The 19,123-nt window shown below is 41.4% G+C and overlaps 1 protein-coding gene across 13 annotated transcripts in view; it reads right to left on the reverse strand.

Annotated features, from left to right (window-relative positions):
* LOC141161541 (caspase-8-like) overlaps positions 1-19,123 on the reverse strand; it is a 134,339-nt gene that overhangs the window by 448 nt on the left and 114,768 nt on the right. For all 13 annotated transcript variants that reach the window (XM_073646480.1, XM_073646477.1, XM_073646485.1 and 10 more), the window contains one exon: positions 7,552-8,044. In XM_073646480.1, the coding sequence (XP_073502581.1) occupies positions 7,552-8,044 (493 nt within the window). The remainder of the gene's footprint in view (positions 1-7,551; positions 8,045-19,123) is intronic.

Genomic DNA, 19,123 nt, shown 5'->3' on the forward strand with positions numbered 1-19,123 from the left:
TTACCTAAAAATCTATAAAGAAATTTTGCTAGATTTTCTAAGATTTAAAAAAAATCCAGAGACTGCACCACTTTTGTTCATTGACTGTATTTGATATTGCAGACACTATAGCTTTACTCTTTTACAACATGGCGTTTTCAGAAAAAAAAGGAGACCCATTTTTCAAATCTTAGACCACTCCTTTAAAGGGGTGCTCCGGGAAGATAAATTCTTGTACTGTTCCTGCACTCATACACTATAAAGATGAGATTCCCAGTGCAGTTCTATTATTTTTATAACACTTGTAATTCAGTGTGCTCCTCACTGCTCACCCCTCCTATTTGGGACATTTACGTCACACACCAATGTGAAGCTCCCCGCTATTACTATCAGCCAGACTCCTGATAATAGCTGTAGGGGTTGTGGCCAGCTCCAGGCTGTTCCTAGCTGCAAGCCCCCTGATATCTGTCTCTGTTTAGTCCAAGAGCAGACGGCATGCTCCCTTTTAGTAGCAGTCATGTCAACAAGAAGATGCAAATACACGCTGTGATCCTCTGCAGTACAACCCATGACAGGGCATAATGTATGCTTCCCTGTGCTAGGCTGAGGAGACACATGATAATCCAGAGTAATAAAGTTGCAGGAGTCAGGACACTACCAAGTTGATATGCAGATGGGGGGATTGACCATCTCACTACTGAATAAACCAATGCTGTGCTCTACCTCTGCTCCCTGCATGACACATCGCAGTATACATTATGCACTGTCACGGGTTGTACAGCAGAGGATGACAGCGTGTATTTGCATCTTCTTGTTCACGTGACTGCTACTAGAAGGGAGCACGCCCCCTGTTTTTGGATTAAATAGAGACAGATATCCGGTGGCAGGCAGCTAGGAAGTCTGCTGCAGACCACGCCTCCTGTTATTGGACTGAATAGAGTCAGATATCAGGGGGCTGGCAGCTAGGAACAGCCTTGAGTAGGCTACACCCGCTGTTCTCTGCAGAGAAACAGATATTATAAGGAGACTGGTTGATAGTAGCAGCAGGGAGCTGCACAACCCAGATGGCAGGGGGGGAGCAGTGAGGAGCAGCTCCCGTCACACTGAATTACAAGTGTTCTAAAGATAATAGAACTGCACTGGGCATCTCTTCTTTATAGTGTATGATTGCAGGAACAGTACAAGAATTTTTATCTCCCGGAGTACCCCTTTAGCCTTTTCAACCCACAAGCCAGTTTTCACCTTCATGACCAGGCCAAATTTTACAATTCTGACCACGGTTACTTTATGAGGTAATAACTCTGGAACGCTTCAATGGATCCCAGTGATTCTGAGAATGCTCTCTTGTGACATATTGTAGTTCATGATAGCGGTAAAATTAGCTAGATATGACTTGCATTTATTTGTGAAAATATAGGAAATCTGGCAAAAATTTTGCAATTTTCAAACTTTTAATTCTTATGCCCTTAAATCAGAGAGTTATGTCACACAAAATAGTTAATATATAAACCACGTCTACTTTGCATCTGCATAATTTTTTAAACATTTTTTTTGTTAGGACGTTAAAAGTTGGTCAGCAATTTCTCATTTTTGTAACAAAATTTAGAAAACTCTTTTTTTAGTGACCACATCCCATTTGAAGTGACTTTGGGGGGCCTATAAGTCAGAAAATACCCAAAAGTGACACCATTCTAAAAACTGAATCCCTCAAACTTATCAAAACCACATTCAAGAAGTTTATTAACCCTTCAGGTGCTTCACAGTAATTAATGCAATGGGGAAGGAAAAAATTAACATTTACTTTTTTTCACAAAAATTTTACTTTAGCCCTAATTTTTTATATTCACAAGGGTAACAGGAGAAAATGGACCCCAAAATTGATTGTGCAATTTCTCCTGAGTACGGCGATACTCCGTATGAGGGGGGAAACTACTGTTTAGGTGCATGGCAGGGCTCGGAAGGAGCACCGTTTAACTTTGAATCACAATAAGGGCTGGAATCGAAAGCGGACCTCATGTCGAGTTTGGAGAGCCACTGATGTATCTAGATGTGTGACGAGCACCTTGAAACCCCAGGCACTTCACAGAAGTTTATAACATTGAACTGTGAAAGTAAAATAAATAAATTTTTCCCACAAAAATGTTGGTTTTGCCCTAAATTCTTCATTTTAACAAGGGTAACAGGAGCAAAATGGACCATGCAATTTGTGGTTGAAAACTACTTTTGAAGAAAAGGGCAAAGCTCAAAAAGGAAGAAGCGCCATATTGGAGTTCAGATTTTGCTAGAATGGTTTGAGGTTGCCAGGTCACATTGGCAGAACCTCTGAGGTGCCAGAACAGCAGAAACCCCCCATAACTGACATAATTTTACAAACTATACGTCTTAATTGATTCATCTAGGGATGCAGTGACTATGTTGCCACTACATATGCTTCACATAAATTTATACTATTGGGTGGTGAAGAAAGAATAATTACATTTTTACTGCTAAAATGTTGTTTTAGCCAGAAATTTTTAATTTTTATAAATGCTAAATAGGAAAAAATGGACTTCTCAGTTTGTTGTGCAATTTCTCATGAGTGCGCCAATACCCTACATGTAAGTTGGGAATTACTTTTAAGGCACAGTGCAAAGCTCAGAAAGGAAGAAGGGCCATATTATCGTGCAGATTTTACTGTTATGGATTGCGGATGTCATGACCCACTGGAAGAGTCCCTGAGGTGTCAGAACAGCAGAACCCCTCATAAGTGACCCCATTTTACAAACCACGAGTGTGTCACAGAATTTTATACCATTGGGCAGTGAAGAAAAAATAGATGTCGTTTAGGCACACCGGGGCTCATAAGGGAAAGGGGCATTTGGATTTGGGAGTACAGAATTCCCTGGTTTTCTTTTGGGGGGTGAGGAGCCATAGCGCTTTTCCAGAGCCTTTGTACGACCAGTAACGTGGAAGCCCTCTATATTTCTATTGACAGATGACGGACTTGAGTGGGGACTTGCTTTTTTTGTGGATTGAGGTGAAACTTTTATTGGGAACATTTTACATAACATTTGGGATCACATTTATCCTGCACTGTACGCTGAGCACTTACATTGGGGGTTTCCATCTAAATTAATATCTGAATGACGTGATTCAGATGAATCCTCTGAGGGATCCATTCACTGTAATGAGGCAGCAGAGTTACTCTGGACTCCGTCTGGCCTCTGTTCAGCAGTGTCCTTTTTTTTTTTTCAGAGGTGCACAAACCTGTCGCAGACTGCGCTTTTATGCACGCCTAAAAAGACAGACACCGCCGGATCATAGGCCAGACTGCATCCACAGTGTCTCCATCTGCCTTATTATAGGGAATCTTCCACGGTGGGTTCCATCTGAATCACTTATTTCAGAGATTTACATGGAAACTCCGATGTAAGCGCTCAGTGTAGAGCGCAGGATAAATGTGAGCCGAGACTTACTGCGATCATGGGAGCCAGAATGAACAAATCAATAGTAGGATAAGAATTTGTTTTATTCATTTTTTACGTCGTTCCTCGTGCAGTATAAGTGATCAGACTGCTTTATTCTTTGGGTCGGTGCGATTACAGTGATACCAGATTTATATAGATTTTTATGTTTGGCTGCTGTCACACATTAAAACAGGCTTTTTTTTTTCAGAAACTAGTTTTTGCATAGCCATATTTTGAGAGCTATAAATTTTCCAGATTTCTGCCGACAAAGTCATGTGACGGCTTTTTTTTTGCGGGACAAGTCAACCTTTTTATTGGTACTATTTTCGGGCACATGACATTTTTTGATCGCTTTCTATTCCGAGTTTTGGAATTGATTTTTTTGTTTGTTTTTTTTAATGCTGTTCCGCGTGTGGTAAAATTGATAAAACGGCTTTATTCTTGGAGTCAGTACGATTACAATGATACCACGTTTATATAATTTTTTTGTGTGTTTTGGCGCTTTTAGACAATAAAAACAATTTTTTGGAAAAAATAATTATTTTTGCATCACTGAATTCTGAGAGCTATAACTTTTTATTTTTACGCTGATAGAGCAGTATGGCAGCTTGTTTTTTGCAGGACAAGATGATGTTTTCAGCAATTAACATTTTTATTTACATTCATCTATTTGATTGCGTTTTATTTCACTTTTTGTTTGGCGGTATGATGAAAAAGCATAATTTTTGCCTTTTATTTTGTTTATTTTTTTACGGTGTTCTCTGAAGGGTTTAACTAGTGTGACAGTTTTATTGGTCCAGTAATTCCGGGCACAGCGATACCAAACGTGTACTCTGTTTGTTTGTTTATTTTTTATTTATGGGTACTATATTATTATTTTGTGATTATTTTTTTTTTTATTTTTTTAAACTTTTTTACTTAGTCCCTGTATGGTGAATTTCACTTTCAGCAGTCTGATCTCTGTTAAACTGTCAGTTCTACTCTCTCATGCTCTTACCATAGTTTAACAAACTTGCTATCCTGGTGACCCAGATGTCGTCTTGATGACATCGGGTCACCATGACAACGATCGGGCCTCTGCGATGACATCGGAGGGGAGAGGGAGCCTCCTCCATCTGCCTGCCTTCTAAATGATGTGATTGATATCGATTGCGGCATTTAGGGGGTTAAACTGCTGGGAGTGGTGCAGGCACTGCTCCTGACAATGAGAACCAGATGTCAGCTGTCGTATTCGCTGAACACCCAGCGGCACTCGCGTGTGCAGAGCTTCTGTGCGCGGAAAATCGCCAGGATGTATCCATAGGTCCAAAGTCGGGAAGTTCTTCCCAACAATTTCTAACAAGTGTTTGTTGTGTATTGCATGTGATAACAATCTCCTGCGGTGCAGGGAGCTGTTACAGTGATTGTAACAGCTCCCTGCACCACCCAGTGACTGGAAGTGAGCGAATACAAGGAGAACATAGCTTCTCTTTCTCTTTATAGCTGTGCTTTGAAATAAGCCAGCCAAACATGATTTAAGGGCTATTTGTCTGCAGATTACAACTATATTTGCAAGTTAAACTAATTTGTTAGTTTCCTTTAACATACAGTACAGACCAAAAGTTTGGACACACCTTCTCATTTGAAGATTTTTCTGTATTTTCATGACTTTGAAAATTGTACATTCATACTGAAGGCATCAAAACTATGAATTAACACATGTGGAATTATATACTTAACAAAAAAGTGTGAAACAACTGAAAATATGTCTTATATTCTAGGTTCTTCAAAGTAGCCACCTTTTGCTTTGATGACTGCTTTGCACACGCTTGGCATTCTCTTGATAAGCTTCAAGAGGCAGTCACCGGAAATGGTTTTCACTTCACAGGTGTGCCCTGTCAGGTTTAGTAAGTGGGATTTCTTGCCTTATAAATGGGGTTGGGACCATCAGTTGTGTTGTGCAGAAGTCAGGTGGATACACAGCTGAAAGTCCTACTGAATAGACTGTTAGCAGCTTTTTTCTTGCCATAATACAAATTCTAAGTAAAGAAAAACGAGTGGCCATCATTACTTTAAGAAATGAAGGTCAGTCAGTGCGAAAAATTGGGCAAACTTTGAATGTGTCCCCAAGTGCAGTTGCAAAAAAACATCAAGCGCTACAAAGAAACTGGCTCACATGAGGAACGCCCCAGGAAAGGAAGACCAAGAGTCACCTCTGCTTCTGAGGATAAGTTTATCCGAGTCACCAGCCTCAGAAATCGCAGGTTAACAGCAGCTCAGATTAGAGACTAGGTCAAGGCCACACAGAGTTCTAGCAGCAGACACATCTCTACAACAACTGTTTAGAGGAGACATTGTGCAGCAGGCCTTCATGGTAAAATAGCTGCTAGGAAACCACTGCTAAGGACAGGCAACAAGCAGAAGAGACTTGTTTGGGCTAAAGAACACAAGGAATGGACATTAGACCAGTGGAAATCTGTGCTTTGGTCTGATGAGTCCAAATTTGAGATCTTTGGTTCCAACCACAGTGTCTTTGTGCGACACAGAAAAGGTGAACGGATGAACTCTACATGCCTGGTTCCCACCGTGAAGCATGGAGGAGGAGGTGTGATGGTGTGGGGGTGCTTTGCTGGTGACACTGTTGGGGATTTATTCAAAATTGAAGGCATACTGAACCAGCATGGCTACCGCAGCATCTTGCAGAGGCATGCTATTCCATCCGGTTTGCGTTTAGTTGGACCATCATTTATTTTTCAACAGGACAATAACCCCAAACACACCTGCAGGCTGTGTAAGGGCTATTTGACCAAGAAGGAGAGTGATGGGGTGCTACGCCAGATGACCTGGCCTCCACAGTAACCAGACCTGAACCCAATCGAGATGGTTTGGGGTGAGCTGGACCACAGAGCGAAGGCAAAAGAGCCAACAAGTGCTAAGCATCTCTGGGAACTCCTTCAAGATTGTTGGAAGACCATTTCCGGTGACTACCTCTTGAAGCTCATCAAGAGAATGCCAAGAGTGTGCAAAGCAGTCATCAAAGCAAAAGGTGGCTACTTTGAAGAACCTAGAATATAAGACATATTTTCAGTTGTTTCGCACTTTTTTGTTAAGTATATAATTCCACATGTGTTAATTCATAGCTTTGATGCCTTCAGTGTGAATGTACAATTTTCAAAGTCATGAAAATACAGAAAAATCTTTAAATGAGGTGTGTCCAAACTTTTGGTCTGTACTGTATGCCAAATACATCATGTTGCTCTTGCTACATGACATATTTGCCACATTTGTCTGACTACACCATCTCCTGGTTGACTAACTTTTAGACCAATTTTTATGCCAAAATGTGGCAAACTCAAAAACTTCACCTATCTAATGAAAAATAGTCATTTATGGGCCAGTTCATAAGGACAATACAAGAAAACACTGTATGACCAAAGCTATTATTAACATTAAAAGACTAATCGTCACTTCCAAATAGAATACTGGTCTGAACAGTTGCATACTTTGAGAAGCCATCTCCATACTTAACTAGCAAATAAAGTAGCACTCTGCATTTTTTTTATGCTAAAGCATGAAAACATGAAATATATGAAATTTAAATTTCATTACTGATCTAGAAAATAGTGATGGTTTTAATACAGCAGTATCCTACCTGCCCATATAAATGTAGGCTATCAGCCCAGTAGAGGAATCACATTACAGTAGGTTAGGTCCCAGCAAAATAAGATCACCTTGTCGTTGGTTGCTGGACATGCATGAATTGGCCAAATTAAGTGCTAAGAATCTTCGTTTTTCCTATTCTCTAGAGCAGTAATGCAATCCAAATTTCATGTATTTCATGTTTTCATGCTTTAGCATTAAAAAAATACAGAGTGCAACTTTGTTAGCAAAGCTATTATTAGTCTTGTGTATTCTGCACACACACACGCCCGTTAAAAAAAATGTTGGATAACAGCTTTGTCTTTTAATCCTCCTACCCCAATAAATATAAGGAAACAAACTGCCACATAACAAATCTGACAACAGTTTATCTCCTGAAAGGACAAAGTCTTGGATCCCACCAATATTAGTAGTTTTGGGACAAATGTAATGTGCAGTTCAGTATATAACAGTATATCAATATAGAACACACAAAGTAAAATGTTACCTTTTATAGCTTTCGTCTAGGTGTTTACACAAGGACTGAATATACCAGGAGCCGTGATTTGGATCCCTATAGGATACACAATGCAAAGTGGTAGCCATTCCCAGCAGAAAATCTGGTTCATCAGGAATTAGATCCTTTGAAATATTGCAGCCATCTGAAGCATTGCATGCATCTGTTTGTAGAGAGACTAGCTGCTGATGTTCTTTCCCTTGACATGCCTGGATAAAGAACAGTTTGGGCTTTCCGATCAATGCAGAACATTGCGAGCTGCAGAAACAAAACGTAAGATTTCTTATGGACACACTTTGCCCATCTGTACCATAGATTATTCCTCTGTCCCCATGTGACAGTACACAGCATATAAAGCAGTCACTTTCTTCATGGTTGGATGGTTCCTTGAATAAGTTGATGGTCTGAAGGATCTCCTCTGCCTCCAAGTTTTTCTTTATATGGACTTTAAAACCCAGTTTGGAAAATATAATGCGGAGTGATTCTACAAAAAAAGAAGAATGTGTATATTAAGTGAACTGATCTTTGACAGCTGTTAAGGGTACATGTCACAGGGGGTAAAACAATATGACTGCGGTTACTTTTGAGACAAACTGCTATGTTGATTTCTACTGCGTGCCAAGTATGAAGAGAAGCTTGTGTTTTTCGGATTTGTAAATGCAGAAAAAAAGGAAGTACAATTATATAATCAGGTTTTCCTGAAACAGCCATCAGTTTCACCCCAAAATGCATTTTTTTTTGCAATTCAATAACAAAATAAAGACTACAACTCTGCAAATGTTTTTTTCTGGTTTATCCTTTACAGCCACTGAGCATTTAAGTCCACTTGATGTCTTTTTGACCCATTAACACATTTAGAGGGGGTCTCTGCTAAATTTTTAAACTTCTCAGGGGTTAGCCAGATAAAAAAAGGCAAACCATTAAACTTCCTTCTCCAGCAGAGCCAGTCCTTAAAGAGGATATGCTGAACTTAAAAAAAATATGCCTAAGCACTAACAGGCAGGTAGTTGTTACTTAACTGCCTGTTATGCCCGGCGCCGTTCTCCGCAGTCACAGACTTCCGCTGACATCACGTCAGAGCGGCAGTTTGTCTTCCTTTTGACAGGGCGGGACTACTTTAATCATGATGATTGACAGTCAGCACCTCGCTGCTTAATTTGGGAAAGCTGGCTGTCAATCAGCATAACGCCAGTAGTCCCGTCAACAGTAGACTGCGTCTGAGTGTCCACCTCAAATAGGTGTATATGCCCAAAAATGATGCACGGCAGAGGGCACGTTTGCTCTGCCAACACCCTTATAAACTATGGGTCTATCCCATTTTGCAGGGGGGTTCAGATGTAAGCCCAGAGGAAGCCACCGAACAGGTGCCTTAAAGCAATGTGAACCCTAACAAGTAGAAAAACCCTGCAGCCACTACACTGCCATTTGGGTTACTTTTACCATCACCTACTGCTTCCTTTTCCCTTGTAAGTCCTTGAGGGAAGGATCTCTCCGCTTCTCTCTGGCAATCATATCGTTCATGTTTACGGTACTCATCTTTTTTATGTTATATACTGGAACACTTTTTCATATGTGTGGTGCCATTGAATAAATGGCACATTAGGCTCTTTTTGGCTTACAGCTGCCTTTGACACTGGGCAGTGTGGGTCCTTAATTTGCAGCCAAGTCTTTTGACTTTCGGGGAACACATAATGCTCAGTTACATGTATTATTATGTAACAAAATATTATTATGTAACAAATATATATGAGAAAAACATTTGTAAAAAATTGTTTTAAACCCCCTCCCACTCCCCCAAAATTTTAAAAAAATAATTTTATTGCCCATTTATTACATAAACACAAAAAATCTACACATATTAATTATACAGATGATGATTGTGGGTTATTTACTATGAAACATGAACTGTTTAAAAACTAAACAAAAAAAAACCCTTTTTCTATATTTGCAACAAATGTTTATATAAATTATATAATAGTTTAAAGCAGGGGTCTCAAACTCAGCGGTTTATATGGGCTGCACATTGAAAAAATGTAACTTTGAGGGGCCGTATTCTTTGCAGGACGAGACGACATTTTTAGTGTCACCATATTGTTTTTTCTATACACCTTTTGTTAATTTTTTTTAACATTTTTGTTTTATTTTTTATTTTATTATTTTAAATGGCATTCGTCATATGGGTTATGATACAGTTTTATAGCTTGGATCATTACGGGTGCGGCGATAACAAACGTGCACTTTTTTGTTTACTTTATACATACAGTACAGACCAAAAGTTTGGACACACCTTCTCATTTAAAGATTTTTCTGTATTTTCATGACTATGAAAATTGTACATTCACACTGAAGGCATCAAAACTATGAATTAACACATGTGGAAATATATACTTAACAAAAAAGTGTGAAACAACTGAAAATATTTCTTATATTCTAGGTTCTTCAAAGTAGCCACCTTTTGCTTTGATGACTGCTTTGCACAGTCTTGGCATTCTCTTGATGAGCTTCAAGAGGTAGTCACCAGAAATGGTCTTCCAACAATCTTGAAGGAGTTCCCAGACATGCTTAGCACTTGTTGGCCCTTTTGCCTTCACTCTGTGGTCCAGCTCACCCCAAACCATCTCGATTGGGTTCAGGTCTGGTGACTGTGGAGGCCAGGTCATCTGGCGTAGCACTCCATCACTCTCCTTCTTGGTCAAATAGCCCTTACACAGCCTGCAGGTGTGTTTGGGGTCATTGTCCTGTTGAAAAATAAATGATGGTCCAACTAAACGCAAACCGGATAGAATAGCATGCCGCTGCAAGATGCTGTGGTAGCCATGCTGGTTCAGTATGCCTTCAATTTTGAATAAATCCCCAACAGTGTCACCAGCAAAGCACCCTCACACTATCACACCTCCTCCTCCATGCTTCACGGTGGGAACCAGGCATGTAGAGTCCATCCGTTCACCTTTTCTGCATCGCACAAAGACACGGTGGTTAGAACCAAAGATCTCAAATTTGGACTCATCAGACCAAAGCACAGATTTCCACTGGTCTAATGTCCATTCTTTGTGTTCTTTAGCCCAAACAAGTCTCTTCTGCTTGTTGCCTGTCCTTAGCAGTGGTTTCCTAGCAGCTATTTTACCATGAAGGCCTGCTGCACAAAGTCTCCTCTAAACAGTTGTTGAAGAGATGTGTCTGCTGCTAGAACTCTGTGTGGCATTGACCTGGTCTCTAATCTGAGCTGCTGTTAACCTGCGATTTCTGAGGCTGGTGACTCGGATAAACTTATCCTCAGAAGCAGAGGTGACTCTTGGTCTTCCTTTCCTGGGGCGGTCCTCATGTGAGCCAGTTTCTTTGTAGCGCTTGATGGTTTTTGCAACTGCACTTGAGGACACATTCAAAGTTTGCCCAATTTTTCGGACTGACTGACCTTCATTTCTTAAAGTAATGATGGCCACTCGTTTTTCTTTACTTAGCTGCTTTTTTCTTGCCATAATACAAATTCTAACAGTCTATTCGGTAGGACTATCAGCTGTTTATCCACCTGACTTCTGCACAACACAACTGATGGTCCCAACCCCATTTATAAGGCAAGAAATCCCACTTATTAAACCTGACAGGGCACACCTGTGAAGTGAAAACCATTTCCGGTGACTACCTCTTGAAGCTCATCAAGAGAATGCCAAGAGTGTGTAAAGCAGTCATCAAAGCAAAAGGTGGCTACTTTGAAGAACCTAGAATATATGACATATTTTCAGTTGTTTCACACTTTTTTGCTAAGTATATAATTTCACATGTGTTAATTCATAGTTTTGATGCCTTCAGTGTGAATGTACAATTTTCAAAGTCATGAAAATACAGGAAAATCTTTAAATGAGAAGGTGTGTCCAAACTTTTGGTGTGTACTGTACATACATAATGTCTCAAAAAAAAATCACTTTACTTTGAATTTGTTTTACAGTTTTACAATTTTTATTTATTTTTTTTGTGCCCTAATTGTCTGCATAGAGTAATTTTGTCTTACCAATTTTTTATAGCAATGTCCCCATCTTGTAGTAATGTGCCCATCCTGGTCCCCATCTTATAGTAATGTGTCATCTTGGTCCCCATCTTGTAGTAATGTGACCATCCTGGTCCCCATCTTGTAGTAATGTGCCTATCCCGGTCTCCATCTTGTAGTAATGTGCCTATCCCGGTCTCCATCTTGTAATAATTTGCCCATCCCGGTCCCCATCTTGTAGTAATGTGCCCATCCCGGTCCCCATCTTGTAGTAATGTGCCCATCCCGGTCCCCATCTTGTAGTAATGTGCCCATCCCGGTCCCCATCTTGTAGTAATGTGCCCATCCCGGTCCCCATCTTGTAGTAATGTGCCCATCCCGGTCCCCATCTTGTAGTAATGTGCCCATCCCGGTCCCCATCTTGTAGTAATGTGCCCATCCCGGTCCCCATCTTGTAGTAATGTGTCCATCCCGGTCCCCATCTTGTAGTAATGTGCCCATCCCGGTCCCCATCTTGTAGTAATGTGCCCATCCCGGTCCCCATCTTGTAGTAATGTGCCCATCCCGGTCCCCATCTTGTAGTAATGTGCCCATCCCGGTCCCCATCTTGTAGTAATGTGCCCATCCCGGTCCCCATCTTGTAGTAATGTGCCCATCCCGGTCCCCATCTTGTAGTAATGTGTCCATCCCGGTCCCCATCTTGTAGTAATGTGCCCATCCCGGTCCCCATCTTGTAGTAATGTGCCCATCCCGGTCCCCATCTTGTAGTAATGTGCCCATCCCGGTCCCCATCTTGTAGTAATGTGCCCATCCCGGTCCCCATCTTGTAGTAATGTGCCCATCCCGGTCCCCATCTTGTAGTAATGTGCCCATCCCGGTCCCCATCTTGTAGTAATGTGCCCATCCCGGTCCCCATCTTGTAGTAATGTGCCCATCCCGGTCCCCATCTTGTAGTAATGTGCCCATCCCGGTCCCCATCTTGTAGTAATGTGCCCATCCCGGTCCCCATCTTGTAGTAATGTGCCCATCCTGGTCCCCATCTTGTAGTAATGTGCCCATCCCGGTCCCCATCTTGTAGTAATGTGTCCATCCCGGTCAGCATCTTGTAGTAATGTCCCATCCTGGTCTCTATTTTTTTAATAACATTTTTTGATTTCATGTATTTCTGAAGCTGAATTAATTTTCTTCTATCGATTGGTCTTCCTGTGGCACGGCTGGCTTTCCGTGGTCCGGACTCTTCAATGGGTGAGCTGACTTAGTTTTCTTTTTATCGACACATTTGAGCTATGTGCGTATATCATTCTGGATCCTATTCCCTGTGTGCTGGAGCTGCACAGATGACATGCTACTACATGGGATGCTACATATTTTTTCCTGTTGCCTCCTGTCCCTCCGGCAAGGAGTCCACATCAAGGCTTCCAAGAATACAGGCATCTGTATAATGTTCCAAAGTCTTCCCTGTCTATCACAGTACCATAACCCCTGGCAAGAATTATTATTCACCACACTTAAAGAATGTTTACTTAAACCCAATATCCTATCCCAATATGTAGTAGGTGTAATAATAATAATATTAGCAAATACCTCCAATTAGAAATGTAGTATAGTTTTTCTAATTCACTGTCTCTTTCCTCATGTGCAGGCATTGCAAGACCTTAGGTATCCATGGTTACGACCACTGATAGTTAGCTAGTTAATAGTGGTCGTAAGCATGAATACTTAAGGTCCTGCAATGCCTACACATGAGGAAAGAGACAGTGAATCAGAAGAACTATACTACATTTCTAATTGGAGGTATTTGCTAATATTATTATTATTACACCTACTACATATTGGGATAGGACCTTGGAGATGGGAACAACCCTTTAACTTTTTCAATTCGTATCAAGAATCTTGTCCTAAGTGTACATCATTGTGCTGAGGCAGTAAGCGCACCTTGATGTACAGTTTCACTGCAGTGACGGCCTGCGTGATTACTGTAGGCGACTGAGTGGTTTACAGCCAGGATCACAGAAACCTTGAATCATTACCATTTAATCCCTTAGACACCCCACTTAGAGACTGCAGCATCTAGGTGACTAGACAGTGGAAGGGGACTTTGTCAGTTATGCCACTTGTAATATGTGACTCAATTACAAGTTACTGATGTATTGCCATGCCAGTAGAGACCCTAAGGCTGAGTGCACACGTAGCGTTTTTCAAGCGTTTATGCTGTGGAATTTCCGCAGCATAAACGCTTGTGAAACGCTAGGTAATCCGCACCCCATGGTCCCCAAGGGGATTCCGCATGTTCTATGCACATGCTGCGGATTTTTCCGCAGCGTTTATGCTGCGTACAAAAATCCGCAGCATGTCATTTAATTTTGCGGAAGCGCAGAGGAATGGCCGCCATTGACTTGCATTGAGACGCACATAATCCGTGTCTGTACATTTCTACAAGCGAATTCTATGCGTCTCTATGTGCGGATGGTACCCAGTTCTGGAGGAGAGGAGACTCTCATCCAGACCTGGGTACCATTGTACCTGTAAAAAAAAGAATAAAATAATAAATAAAGTTTATATTCACCTTTCCGAAGGCTTCTCTGCATGCCGGCATCGCTGAAGGACCTTCGGTGACGTCACAGTCATGTGACCGCAGGCCCTTCACCGCTCTGTCTCGCGATATGCCGGCAGCCAGGAACGAGCGCTGCAGCCACGCCGGGGCCTCGGGGGTGAGTATAGCTTTATTTTTTTTATTTTTACGGTTCACACTGTATAAATCCATGCTGTTTGCATGGATTTATACAGTGTGACCTAGTTGTCAAGCACTTTCCAAGTGATGCTATCGCCTGGAAAGCGCTTGTCAATCTGCATGCGGAAACGCATGTGAATCCGCATGTATTTGGCAGGAAAAACCCATGCACAATCTGCATGCGTTTTTTCTGCCAGGGAGATGCAGAAATGCTGCAGAAATTTTCTGCTTCATTTCTGCATCGTGGGCACATAGCCTAACAAAGGCTTTTCACATTAAAGGGAATCTGCAACCAGATTTTTGCTATGTAATCTGAGAATAGCATGATGTTGGGGCTTAGATCCCGATTCCAGAGATGTGTCACTTGCTGATCTGCATGCTGTCATTTTGGTACAATCACTGTTTTCTTTGCTGTAGATAAAGCAGTGCTCTAAATGCTGAGCCCTGTACACACGACTGATTGGCAGCTTTTGTGTACATTGACAGAAAACTGGGATTACACAAAGCAGGAGGACTGCATGGCACAAGACACTTAGTCCTCTAGTGATAATTTGCTGCTGATTTTATTGAAACAACAACACACAGCCAATTAAGTGGCATATCATTGGAATTAGGCTCTCAGCCCCTACATCATGCTGCTTTCAGAATACATAACAAAAGCCTGCTGACAGATTGCCTTTAATGAGAACACACATTTCCAACACAAGACCATCTTCAGGAAAGAAAATGCCTCTGTATTTAAAAAAATCACAGAACCAATGACTCTACTTTACTGACCCTGTGAATAATGTCTGCCCATAATACCTAGGCCTAATGCTCTAAACAATTTGGATGCTTTGTTAGCCGCCCACCACTCTCACCCTTCACTTTTTACCACTTCTGTAATTTTCCCACTTTTTATTTGGCCAACTTTCTATACCCATTGTGATATTGGTAATTACTTCTTACTCTTGAAATTCATGTGTATTTTCGATTTCTTTTTGTTAAAGGGGTAGTCTGGCATCTAAAATATCCTTTCTAAATATCTATCTTTACATCCTAACCACTTTTGTAATTGACATTATTATAAAATACCCTACACTTCTCACTGTCTAGTTAATCTCTAAGCGTGTTTTTTTTTTACAGCACTTTCTGTAACGTTTCTTTTGTGAAAAGTCTCAAACAGAATGCCACAGGAGGCTGGGGCTCCACTCACTTTTCCGTGTCGTCTGTTCTGGAACAGGACAATATCATGGGGCAAAGCTGCAGTTACTTACTGCCCTCTGAAGTTGTCCTGGATCCATGGTGATAGAAGCTGAGGGAGAGGTGAGCACAGCGCCGGCACTCTGCTTCTATCTTCGCCTCTGCTTCTAGCTGTGAAACAAATTGTCATCAGGGGGCAGTGATAGAAGCAGTGAGTGACACCAGCACTGCTCCCTGATGATTCGTTTGAGGGTGGAGTGATTAGTTAGAAGCGTTTGAGTGGTGCTGGTTTCACTCACTGCTTTATCTTTTCCCCCTGATAACGTCTTGTTTCATAGTTAGAAGCAGTGGAAAGGGAGATAAAAGCAGAGTGCAGGAGCTGCAATCACATCTCCCACAGCATCTATCACCCAGGATGTATTCAGTGGGAGGTGATGCAAGAAACTAGTGAGTAACTGCAGAGCTGCCCCCTGTGACATCCTGTTCCAGGAGGAGCGATAGACTCTGCAGGAAAGTGAGTGCAGCCCCAGCCTCCTGTGACATCCTCCTCCCATGGCTCCCCCAAAATGAAATGTCACAGGAAGCGTAGTAAAAAAAAAAAAAAAACACATTTAGGGATAAGCTAGATAGGAAAAAGTGTAGGGTATTTCATAATAAAACTAATTATAAAATTTGTTAGGGTATAAAGATTGATATTTGGAAAGGACATTTTACACACGTGGTCAAAATTGTTGGTTCCCCTCGTTTAATGAAAGAAAAACCCACAATGGTCACAGAAATAACTTGAATCTGACAAAAGTAATAATAAATTAAAAATCTATGAAAAATAACAAATGAAAGTCAGACATTGCTTTTCAACCCTGCTTCCACAGAATTTAAAAAAAGTTTTAACTCATTAAATAGGCCTGGACAGAAATGTTGGTACCCCTGAAAATAATGTGACAAACGGACATGTTAAATCAAGTTGTATCCACTAATTATCATCACAGGTGCCTACAATCCTGTAATCAGTCAGTGGGCCTGTATATAGTGCTACAGATACTTACTGTGCTGTTTGGTGACATGGTGTGTGCCACACTCAACATGGACCAGAGGAAGCAAAGGAAAGAGTTGTCTCAAGAGATTAGAAAGAAAATTATAGACAAGCATGTTAAAGGTAAAGGTTATAAGACCATCTCCAAGCAGTTTGATGTTCCTGTGACTACAGTTGCATATATTATTCAGAAATTTAAGATCCATGGGACTGCAGCCAACCTCCCTGGACTTGGCCGCAGGAGTAAAATTGATGACAAATCAAAGAGACGGATAATACGAATGGCAACAAAAGAGCCCAGGATAACTTCTAAAGAGATTAAGGCTATGTGCTCACGATGCAGAAATGCTGCATATTTTTTCCGCTTCTCCCTGGCAGGAAAAACGCATGCGGATTTTACATGCGTTTTTCCTGCCAGGTAGAAGCGTTTGTCAAGCGTTTTTGCATGCATTTCTGCATGCGGGTTATCAAGCGCTTTTTCCAACCGGCATGGATTTATATAGTGTGACCAAGTAATAGTTAAAAAAAAAAAGAATAAGAATGGTGAAAAATAAAAAATAAAGATTATACTTACCTTCCGATGGCCCCCGGTCTCCTTCTCCGCTCCGCTCGGTCTCCCCGGTGTCTCGTGGTGGTGTGAAGGACCTGCGATGACGTCATTGAGTCATGTGACAGGTCACGCGACCGCTGACGTCGGCGGTCGAGTGACCTGTCACATGACTCAATGACGTCATGTCAGGTCATCACACCACCGCGAGCCGCCCAACACACCGCACGCATCGCTGAGGAGGCCGGGGGACATCGGAAGGTAAGTATAATCTTTATTTTTTATTTTAAATTCTTTTTTTTACAGTTTCTATGGTGCCCAGGTCTGGATGAGAGTCTCCTCTTCTCCAGGCCTGAGTACCATCCGCACATTGAATCGCTTCATATCCGCATGTGCACATGTAGTGATGCGGATATCAAGCGTTTCAATGTAAATCAATGGCGGCAATTACGCTGCGTGTCCGCAAAATTAATGGACATGCTGCGTATTTTTCCGCAATGATATTCCGCAGCGGAAATTTCCGCAGCATGTGCACAGCACATGCGGATTATCATTGGGGACCATGGAGCACGTATTACCAAGCGTTTTTAAGCGTTTTCGCTGCGGAAATTCCGCGGCAAAAAAACGCTTGAAAAGTGCATAGTGGGCACACAGCCTAAAGGTGAACTTCAAGCTCAAGGAACATCAGTGTCAGATCGCACCATCCGTCGTTGTTTGATCCAAAGTGGACTTCATGAGAGACGACCAAGGAGAACACCATTGTTGAAAAAAAATCATAAAAAAGCCAGACTGGAATTTGCCAAACTACATGTTGCAAAGCCACAAAGCTTCTGGGAGAATGTCCTATGGACAGATGAGACAAAAATGGAAGGTTTTGGCAAGGCACATCAGCTCTATGTTCACAGACAGAAAAATGAAGCATACAAAGAAAAGAACACTGTCCTTACTATGAAACACGGAGGAGACTCTGTTATGTTCTGGGGCTGCTTTGCTGCATCTGGCACAGGGTGTCTTGAATCTGTGCAGGGTACAATGAAATCTCAAGACTATCAAGGGATTCTAGAGAGAAATGTGCTGGCCAGTGTCAGAAAGCTTGGTCTCAGTCGCAGGTCATGGGTCTTGCAACAGGATAATGACCTAAAACACACAGCTAAAAACACCCAAGAATGGCTAAGAGGAAAACATTGGACTAGTCTGAAGTGGCCTTCTACGTGCCCTGACCTAAATCCTATTGTGCATCTTTGAAAAGATGGAAAGATCTTTCCAAAGATGAAACATGCCATCTGGAAAAGGCAACCTTCAAACACGAGACAACTGGAGCAGTTTGCTCATGAAGAGTGGGCCAAAATACCTGTCGAGAGGTGCAGAAGTCCAGAGCACTTTGGAAGAGGTTTTCATCCAGGATATCTCTGTACTTGGCCACATTCATGTTTCCTTCAATTGCAAGGATTATGGAGGCCACTGTGCTCTTAGGAACGTTGAGTAATGCAGAAATTCTATTGTAACCTTGGCCAGATCTGTGCCTTGCCACAATTCTGTCTCTGAGCTCCTTGGGCAGTTCCTTTAAGCTCATGATTCTCATTTGATCTGACATGCACTGTGAGCTGTGAGGTCTTATATAGACAGGTGTGTGCCTTTCAAAATCAAGTCCTATCAGTTTAATTAAACACAGCTGGACTCCAATGAAGGAGTAGAAGCATCTTAAGGAGGATCAAAAGGAAATGGATAGCATGTGACTTAAATATGAGTGTCTGAGCAAAGGGTCTGAATACTTATGACCATGTGATATTTCAGTTTTTCTTTTTTTAATAAATTTGCAAAAATTTCTACATTTCTGGTTGTCTTCAGTCAAGATGGGGTGCACAGTGTACTTTAATGAGAAAAAAAAATGCACTTTTTAGAATTTACCAAATGGCTGCAATGAAGGAAAGAGTAAAAAATTTAAAGGGGTCTACTTTCCGTACCCACTGTACATATGTGAATGACCAGACTGGTACAGTACTATATGTAAAGATTAGAGAATTATTATACAGATATTGTGACAAAAAATATTGTTCTATCTATAGAATTAACTATTCATAATAATTG

This window comes from Phyllobates terribilis, unplaced genomic scaffold (assembly GCF_046119375.1).
Source record: "Phyllobates terribilis strain yellow unplaced genomic scaffold, ASM4611937v1 Scaffold_9__5_contigs__length_417890890, whole genome shotgun sequence".
NCBI classification, from domain to species: Eukaryota; Metazoa; Chordata; class Amphibia; order Anura; family Dendrobatidae; genus Phyllobates; species Phyllobates terribilis.